The sequence below is a fragment of the Symphodus melops genome (genome assembly GCF_947650265.1).
Source record: "Symphodus melops genome assembly, chromosome: 11".
Classification (NCBI taxonomy): domain Eukaryota; kingdom Metazoa; phylum Chordata; class Actinopteri; order Labriformes; family Labridae; genus Symphodus; species Symphodus melops.
The window spans coordinates 4490604-4500916 of record NC_136701.1 but is presented as its reverse complement, the minus strand read 5'-3'; the positions used below and the strand labels follow the sequence as shown (position 1 = coordinate 4500916).

Here is a 10313-nt window from a genome sequence, read left to right as displayed (position 1 = left end):
GTAGCAGGAGAGGTGCCAGGACACTTCCCAATACTGCCGAGGTGCTCTTTAGCAAGGCACCAAACCTTCAACTGCTCTGGTCCACCGCTTCGTTAATGTATGTCTAAAAGTCCTTTCTGTGCGTGTGTTCATTTCAGGCCAATGTGTGGGAGAAGCGTGTCTCTCAATTACAGAGAGTGAACCAGAATGTTCCCTTAGGCATGAATAAAGTTTCTACAAATTTAATTAAATGCTTTTTTGTTTTTCACATGCCAGATAGTAAGTTCTTCCCCCTGTTTTTATGAGATATTTTAAAACTGAATTTGAAATAAACATTTTTTAAAATGTAAACATCCAGCTTTCCCAAGCTGGAAAATTGTGGACTGTTTATAAAAAATGCCCCCACCCACTATTGTGAGGGGAAAAAAACTAACTTTGAACATGGATGTTTAGCTAGTTTAACTAATTAAATAAAAAAAAATAGAAGAAGAAATCAACCGAGGGAAAAATTTTATGCCAAAAAAAAAAAACATCAGTACATTCGTTTTTGCCATTTCCCCTATCTGTTTTTAAGCAATTACAAAATGAAAAAGCTGCTCAGATAGACTCACAAAATGTGTTCCCTTTGTTCTCTCACGTGCTGCCCAGGCCTCCCATACAAATACAGCTAATTCAAGCTAGTTTTAAGTCTGATTACTTTTATCTGTCACAGCTTCGGTTGTGCTTACTTTAAAAATATGGACCTGCTGATCACTGTTTAACTTCACTCATTAAAGCTACAAGGTGTTTGTTCTGGTGTTGACCATTTTGCACATGTCTGAGTGGCACTGAACATTTTCAAACCCTGCAAATAATGTCTTTGACTTTCCACCATGTACATGGAAACATCTGTCAGTGGCACATTAGGAGGTTTACAGTACTTCTTTAATGAGGCAGATGTGACCTCACCCTCGACCTATAAGAGTAATCCTTCGTGCTCACACTATCATGCAGTCAGAATAAGTCTCTTCAAAGCCCTTAGCAAAGAAGTATCCTCACAGTCACACAAAGCTGCACACCTGTGCTGCTTAGAACAGTCGTCCTGATGTTGGATTTTCAGGGTTTTTCTAAGTTGGTGAAGTCCCATTTCCACAGTTTTCACTATCTCTACTTTCAGCCAAAACATATACAAATCTAAATCACATCACTGAACCCTCGTACGATGCAGAAGATTTGACAGTTTTGTCCAGTTTAGCAGTATGGAGGGAATTTTAGAGGTGAAAGATGGAAAGTAAATGTTCAAACTTCAACTTGTAGAGTCTAAAATCTGTCTCTCATCATCTACATAAAAACTGTTTCCATTGTGAAATAAAAAATGTAAATATAGTTTACGTTAAAATCTGTAACTGCATGCATATTGTTGACCAATTTTAACAAAATATGCCATTTCTTATATTACATTTTACAAGATATAGATAAATTATATCTACACATTTGGATAAAGACTTATCTTTTTATTCAAATCTGTCTTATTGATTTCTTCTGAAAATCTTTAAATTACAGTATGGATCAGTGTGTCCAGTGTGAAGTTGGCAAAGTGCATTATTTGTGATTTTGCAGATACATCTTATTCTGAATGAATAATACATTTAATCCTTCAGGAGAAAAAATATATTAGATATGAGTTGATACAGTACATGTTCATTAAAGTTAATTTTGTTTTAAATTCTTGATAAAAACTCTTTTAAGGAAGTTCAAAGAGGTTCTGGCACCTATTTTATGTATAGAGTAAGTCAGAGTCCCTACCTCACAGCCTTCACTGTGTTAGTAAAGTCAGTATCTTAAATGATGAACTGATTGAAGTCACTTCATGTTAGGTGTGTTTGTCTTCCATACACAGTGCAATGATTACAAAGACCAGTGCCAAAGAAAACTGTGTGCTGCAGCTGCAGACCTCCCTGGAGAGATCAGCTGAGAGGACCCACAGCAACACAAACAACAGAAGACGAGCAGTGAAACAAATGTGTCTTTGAAAGGAAACTATGGAGCTCTCTCTTTAAAAAAAAAAGTTCTCTAAATGCCATAAAAAAGTTTTTTTTTATAGTTGTGATTTTGAATCCAAGCACGACTCCAACAAGCGTCCTCCAACCACAGATGTATAAATATCAAAGGCTGTGCAGCCTTGAGTCACTTTTTGAATAATAAAGGACTCAATATGACAGCCATAAGATGTTATCATTTATCAACAGGATAATTACTCCTTAGCTACTCCATGACTTGCTAAGCACCTTTTACTGCAAGAAGAGCCTTTATGTGACACCAACACCCCCAAAAAACTAAATGAGATCATCGTCTTCATTGAGGCATTACTTTATAGTTTGCTAAAAATTGACGATTATAATCACCATTAGAAAAATCTGCATTATACACAGTTTGTCAGTCATTTTTCAGATTTTTCTTTTGGCAGCTGCATTGGTTGGTCACAGTCTGAAGACCAGTCTGAGCCTCAACACCATCTTGGGGGGGGGGGGGGGGGGGGGGGACATTTCTATGTGTTCTCATTTTGGTTTTTAAGAGGTGAAGGTGAACATTCATCAGTATTATTCACAGAGATCTTTTTGTCTTTGTAACAAAAAGATGTTGTAATAAAAATTAAAAAAAAAAATCACATTCAAATATGTTTGACAGCAACTCAGAGGCTGCCAGCTGAGCTGCTGCTTAGCTTGTTTCTTCGATACATTCATATGTTGACCAAATGTTGACCGTTTGGAATTACGTCATTTAGCAGTCCACTTTCATGTTTAAGCCCGGTTGCATTCACATCTCCATCCGACTGTACTCAAGTACAAATGAGAAAAGCTCTTCAAATCGACCTGGAGAATGGTACGAGTACAGTACAATCAAATGAACCGGACTTTGGGCCTGGGTTCCTCGTGTGAAACTACCCTTGCTTAGTATTTTCTTTCATGTTTAGTAGATCAATTAAATGTTTCTCTTTCATGCTTTTTGCACTTTACAATGCACATTTTTAAAGAAGCAGTCTGCACTCAGCGCTGCTTCTTCTGCAGGCGCTTAGTGCGCAAAATCTTTTATCATCACTTAATAAGATGTGGTCACTTGTGGCTGATTTCAGAAGACCGTGTTGGAGTTGTGTTAGCTCAAAATGACAACAACGGTATCACACAAGAAAAAGAAGTGTAACCCTCCAATCACACTACAGTAAGACACTGATGCTGCTTTCAGGTGATATTAGGAACCGAAGATATGTTAGTGAAATCAACCTCTGCAGAAACCGAGCACCTTTGAAACAAAGCTCAATAGAAATATAGAAAAAGGGCCAGAAAAGCTTGAAGTGTTACACGACACACTCTTCCTTAGCTGATTTAATATGTGTCAAACATGTTTGCTGTGTTATATCTGATGGAATGGCACTGTCTTTACTTATCCAAACATTATTTTAGCCCCCTAGTTTCCACATTTCCCAGCCAGTGAGACAAACATCATCATGTCACTCAAAAACTCACTGGCTCACTTTGAGTTACCTTTGGTGCCTCGTTACATTTTCATGACAGTATACGTTCCAAATTCCTTTTTTTCAAATGACCAACACATAAAGAGACAAAATACAAAGGCTGTGAATAAAGAACACATGCGCGCACAAACAAACACAAATAAAGAGTCTAAAAGTAGAAAAAAGAAAATCTGACAAAGTGATGCTGGCAACCAACCAGAAGATCCATTAAGGCCAAACAAAGCCATTATTTTTTATTTGAATATGCCCTCTAGTAAGTGTGAAAAAATACTATCATTTACTATGGCACAAAATCTTATCCTCCACTACGTATGGTTGTTGTTTTTAATTGTTTTTGGCATAACTATAGTTCTCTGTGTTGGGATTAGGAACCCTCTACACTACCTAAAGTAGAAGAACAGACACGTCTGATGAAATGGACAAGATTTTGCTCCAGTGCAAACTGTAATGACATGAAAAGCTGAAGCTGATAGGAGCACTTCTATGCATGAGTGAAAGTAAGTTATAGTGTATTGCAGGAGAACAAATGAAAATGTTCTGCACTGCACGACATCTGATCGAAAAGAAATTAGGTGTCGTGAAAGTTAAACAAGATTTCCTACAGGCCGAGATAAAGAATTCAGGGTTGGGTTTTCACTGGTTCTTTAGACGAAAAGTCAACGTCCCGATCTTAATTGCGGAGCAGATAAGATGAGTAAAGGTGAATTTCAAAGAATTTTCATGCACCAATAAAAAAATTTAAAAAATCGTCTCACTCAGCTCACATATGGGATTTTAGAAGAAGGTCATATTAGAGAAGCGAGCTGATAATGTCTAAAAGGTGGGGAAAGGCTAGTTTGATCTGCTGGCTGGTCCTGGTGGTGGTGTGATCTCGTGTCCTGTGCTTTGAGGTATACTTGGTAAGAAATGAGAACACCCGTGCTTGTGAGGCGAGTTTCTCGGTCGGCAGATAATAGACGTTGCTGGCGGAGAGGATCCCGTGGAAGGTGCTGTAAACGGAGACCCAGGGGGCTGTTCTGTTTCTTTTCTTTTTTTTTTTTCTTCTTTTTTTTTGGAAGGTGGTGGAGGGGTTTGGGGTTTGGGGTTGGAGTGGGCTCAGCACAAGAAACGTGACCCAAGCCTGGAGGAGCCTTTCAAATCAAAACAATGGAGTTAGAGTTGGACAACTTGTTTATTTGTTTGTAATCAAGAAAAGGAAATCACGGACGCTGGTAATCATGTATTGCCTCTTTTTGATTTCACTTTTTTTTTTGCACTGGAGTAAAACTTTGGAAAATTGTGGCAGCTAAAAGTTTTATTTTAACTCCTAAAACTTGTCTTTATACATTTTTTTAAAGGGAAAGCGACCTGATTTAAGCACACAGATTGATGTTGTGCATACAGGCGTCCCAGTTACTTTACTTATCTGTAAAGAACAACCTAATCTTTGTGTAACAGCATGCCTTAGAGGTCAAGTTCTTATGCCATATTGATCACCAATTCTTCTTTGTTATTGACTTATATTAGGACACAGTTCTGTCTGCACTCTTCTGAAGTTTGGTGACTTTAGTTCAGTCTGGTGGGTTCTTGATGTGGTTTTTGGTTCTTGTTATCACAGATTAGCTTGATGTCATGGCAGAATGCTGACCAGGTGTGGCTACAGAGTAAACCAATTCTGAATGTTCAAATAGAGTGCTACTCCCTTTAATCAATAGATAAGAATAATCTAAAGTGTTTTTTCAAAATTTAGAATGTAGCTAGTGCCCATTTTTTTATTTTATTTTTTAAATGGGGGTCGTGTTGAATGGTGGTGACCTTGTCCTCTCGGGATTTCAAAGGAGAGTGGCATGGTCCAGATCTATGCTGTCCATGCTGGCCAAAATAGCCTTCTGGTCCTCGCGCGGTGGACGGCGATACAGCAGAGCAGAAAAGCGAGTGTATGGGTCGTGGAGGAGGGGCCGTTTCTTCTTCTTGCGGAGGTAGAGAGCTTCTTCGGGCTGGAGTACCTGAGAGGTGTAGGCCTGCTGGGTCTGAGAGGTGGAGACACCTGGAGGAGGGATGAGTGAAAAGCAGATCACCACAGACCAGCAGATGTTAAATTGACTGCTTAAAGACTCAAGCAGACATGTGTTTTGAGGAACAAGGTTTTCAATGCCTGTCCCAATGCTTCCAGTATAACCTGTCATGCTCTGTTGAACCACATATGGTAGGCTCAGTTGGTACAGTTGGCCGTCTCTGAACCGAAAAGTTGAGGGTTCAATCCCCAGCTCCTGCAGCCACATGTCCAATGGGTCCCTGGGTAAGACACTTTACCCCTGCTTCATTAGCAGCGTGTGAAAGTGTATCATGTGAAAGTTAGCTCTGTCGGCTACTTTACATCACTCTTCTTTCAGAGTGTGAATGTGTTTGTGTGACATGCGGTGTAAAAGTGCTATGAGTGGTCAAAGACAAGAAAAGCTCTACAAAACATTAAATTCATTTACTCTCAAGCATTTCATCATTAAATCATGCTGGAAATGGACTATTGGATTCTTCTGTACAAGTGTGAAAAAATCATGACATAACAGCAACTCAAACCTTTTTCGTAGGGGTTGGATAATAACATAAACAAATCTGGTGTTTCTTTCACCAGTATGAAAACATTTATGAAAGCAGTTTTTTTTAACCCTGTGGTCAGCATGATATTTTGGAATAGAAGTTGGAATAGAGAGGAACAGGGTCACACCTGCTTTCTTCCTGGTCTTGGAGTTATTGTTGTTCATCATCATCTTCTTGGCCTTTTTAATACGTTGGTATCTCAGTGCATCAATCCTCTCAGACCCCGAAAGGGCAATCGGCGCACCTCGACGTTTTCTGGATACAGAGAGGAGAGAAAGGAAAAACGGATAACTCCAGGCAAGACATAGCCAGTGGACTGTGTTTCTGCACTACGGAGTGCAACGAAACAAGAATCCTACACAGTCTCAAAACAGCACTGCATGTGCTAAGCGAGAGGTGCAGCACATTACCAAAGGATCAATGTGAGACACCTAAAAGGTATTGCTCTTTCAAATCCAGAAAAGCTTTGAAGAAGAATTTGATGTATTCTGATATCATCAAAACCGAGCACATCATCTTGATGTACCTGGGTATTCTTTTCACCAAGTAATTGATTATTTTTTTAGATAATTAGTTTATAAATCCAGATGTTATTCAAGTTGTACATCTGTCATTTGAGGACATTTAAGATATGTTGCTCAAATTGATCCAAATCATCTTTATCCAAAGAAAAGCCAAGGTTCACATGATCCCTGAAACCCTCTATTTACCTCATGGTATAACAGTGATAAATGTCTGAGAAGAAGAACAACATTTACATAATTTTGCACTGTTAGTTTCAGAGGAAATGTCTCCAAAAATAATCAATACTTTGTCACCAAGCCTTTTTCAATTGGTGTTACGTTTGCAGATTGTATAATTCTTTAACAAATGATACTCTGAAAATAACAGGTGCATTGGAGTGTATAGTATTTAGCTGCTCATGATTGCATCTACACACCTCCCTCCCATTCATGGAGGCACTCGGCAGCCCACAGTTTTCTGCCACAAACACACACTCGGTTGTCTCAAGGCACAAAAAAAAACAATTAGCATTACAGAATGGCCATCTTCCCACCGCGGCTGCAGAGAGAAACCGATGGTCGTTAGTAGAGGGGGAGAATCACAGCTGAGCAACAAAGCATCATCAATATGTATTCATAGACATGGATACTGTCTACAATGGGCTTCACCATGCTGACAGGGGGAGAGATGGCGGGAGGGGAAAATGACTACTTGGGAACAGTCACATAATGAAAAATAAGCCAAAGAAAAGCGAAGCACTAGGACAACAAATGTAACAAGAATTTATCCATTGAATTGTTTTTTGTTTTTTTTTTGTTTTTTTTTTGGAAAACGGAGGAGCAATATTTAGCGATGGCATGCATGGCAGTTTGCACATGGAACACGACTTTAAAGGGGAATACATTCAAAATGCACTTCATTGGGCAGTTCACTCGAACATACAGGGGTCCTCAAGGCCCCTGTGTGCAACCCCTTAGCAAGCCCTTGGCAAAACATTTGTTCCTTAAGATTAAAAGAAGTGCATAAGCTGTTTCAGCAGGACACTTGCTTCACATTGCCGTGAGAACTGTTCTGCAGTCCAAACCTACACGTGCAATTGTAAACTCAAAGTAGATGGTTGGATTCATGCTCTCTACAGATGCTTAATAAAGGGAATTAAGGCCATGTGTCCACAGGGAATCTGATTTGACTCATTCTGGCTAAGAGGTCTCCACTGAGAATGCTTGTCCTGTCTCTAACCACTGCTCTGTTGCTGTGAAAATGCTAATGTACACTTCCTGAAACTGGTGCATTGACAACCTTATAGCTTTAATCACTTCTAAGAACATGTTATTTTTTACTTTCTTGATAATGGTAAAAAGAAAAAAGATCTGTGAATGATGGCTCCCCGTGGACACAAAGCTTAAAGTGACGTCATAACGCCAATCTTTCAAAATATTATTTGGAGATTGGGGTCCAAAATATTTTCAATTGGTGTCTTTTAATACAAGCATCTGTAAAATATAAATGGCAGAATGTGTCACGCTTGAGGAGATTGCTAAGTAGTAGTAGTAAAAAAGTGATCAAAGGAGAATACATAATGTGTTTGTTTTGTACAAAAGAAGTCAATGTACACACTAACCCTTAGTTTCAAAGGTGGAGCAAATGAGAAATGTCTTAAACCTGCGTTCTTTCTAATGAAGGGAAGGGGTATGTGTTAGGGCATAGTTACCTGTGACCTATAAGTGTCTATTAACAATGGCACCTGTCAGTTGGTGGGCTATGTTAGGCAGCAAGTAAAGATTTGTTTAGAGTTTGTGTTGGAAGTAGCAAAATGGGCAATAGTTAGCATGTGACTTTGACAAAGGTCAGACTTTGATGACTAGACAACTGGGTGACAGCATCTCCAACTCTACAGTTCTTGTGGGGTGTCCCGAATCTGCTGTGGTCAGTTATTAACAAAAGTGGTAATAAGGAAATTAACCAGCAAACCAGCAAGGATAATAGGTGGCCAAGGCTCACTGATATGCACAGTGCGGAAGGCTGGTGGTCCATCAACAGAAGTGAGAAAAAAAATACAGAAAAAGCTGAAGAGAGTGCTAAAAGTCCCAGCTTTCTCTGATTGCGTATATGTTGTATTAAAAGCACAAAAGTAACGTTCCTATTGTCACAATAAGAGTCAATGTCACTTGCCCACGGGCAACCTCTCTTCCTCCCTCCAAAATTAATTACAATAAACCAATAATAATCCATCCATAGATATCAGGAGACTTTCTTTAACAGAATAATAAAAGTATTAAATATGGATGTATTGGACAAAACCATCCATATTATTTTTGGTTTTATGCGACTGTGTCAATCAAGATATATAAAGTGTGTGTGTGGTGGGGGGGGGGGATTAAGCTGGCTTGATCGTAAATGTTCAGAGAACACCTTTAAAATGAAGGCAATAGAATATGATATAAGAGAAAGAAACAGTTATTTAGGCTCTGCCAAAATTCATATCCTGGCATTGCGTCCTCAGTCGTTGTGCGCGTGTCAAAGAGGAAAACTCGCCCTTGGTAAGAACACGTGAGCAGAGCAAAGACGTTGCACAGGACAGCGAAACGCATATAGACGGTCTGATGAAATAAAAGCACATCACATAGATAAGGCTACTATAATCTACATGTGAAGTATTTCACGCCTTTCCACAGTGCTGTTTAGTACTCCATTTTGTACAAAGTAATCAAGTGATTCAAGAAATCATTTTAGCCCTAACAAATGGTACAACACAGGGATGAGGACATTTCCACCTATTACCAAAACCCTCACCCTGGTGTAAGATTAGACAGACATTTAAAAAAAGTTGCAGTATTTTTTGCCAACTTCGTTCGGTGTTTTACTATGGGAATCGCCTTGGCGTGACCAATCTAGAGGCTCCAATGACATAACGTCTGTCAGACAGGTCGAACTGTATTGGGGGCACGCCCCCTCATAAAATATAGTCGACCTGTCCACCTCAAATCATTCTCGCTTTCTGCCCATGAATTCTTGGGGTACTGAGTCTGCTAACATGTTGCGATGAGCATACTCCCCCCCTTCTCGTCTAGCTTGGGCTAAACTCCGGTCGCTAGCGTTACTAGCCAGCAGGCTAACACGCTACAGTGCACCTAACCCGACTTGTTATTCCGTTCTCCCTCTCTGGTCACCATGTCCTCAACTCCAGCCCAAAGGGTCGTAACCGAACTCTAAAGAGGCTGCATCTCGCCCATGCCCCGCGTCATGCGGGCCATTTATCTCAGGCAGGGACCCTCAACCTATGTGCATAGCATGCATGGGCACTAAACATGCCTAAGCATGCCTCCTCTGTGGACAGCAACTTGTATGAAGTGTGCAAGCGGGCTGCTTCTAAATTGGGGATCGATGCAGGAGGGACAGAGAGGGACCTCTATGATGGTAAGAGGCTCCCACCAGTCCAATCAGCCACTAACAACTCCTTCCTGCGGTACCAGCTTGCATGAAGGAGGTGAGCCGTTACTGGTCTAGCCCATTTAAGAGTAAACTCCCCACCAAGGGTTACTCTCAACTGGAAATTCATGGAATGAGGGACTTGGGGCTGACCGAACCCCCAGTGGTAGAGCCTTCAGTGGCTTACCACCTTCATCTGAATCGTCGCTCACTCTCGACATCCAGCAACATCTCTCTACCTAATAAAATGGAACGTGTCACTGCCTCCATTTTCCAGAGAATGTACAAATATGGGGGGAAGAAGTCTTCCTAA

The 10313-nt window shown here is 40.1% G+C and overlaps 1 protein-coding gene across 5 annotated transcripts in view; it reads right to left on the bottom strand.

Annotated features, from left to right (window-relative positions):
* Window positions 1-3693: 3693 nt before the first annotated feature.
* The window catches only part of igsf9bb (immunoglobulin superfamily, member 9Bb), a 116447-nt gene continuing 109827 nt past the window's right edge, over window positions 3694-10313 (bottom strand). For 4 of the 5 annotated variants that reach the window (XM_079356468.1, XM_079356470.1, XM_079356469.1 and 1 more), the window contains 2 exons: window positions 6195-6322; window positions 3694-5516 (listed from right to left, as the gene is read on the bottom strand). In XM_079356468.1, the coding sequence (XP_079212594.1) occupies window positions 5302-5516; window positions 6195-6322 (343 nt within the window). In that variant the 3' untranslated portion in view covers window positions 3694-5301. Of the gene's footprint in view, window positions 5517-6194; window positions 6323-10313 lie in introns of those variants that run through there. The other variant, XM_079356472.1, reaches the window with a different exon arrangement.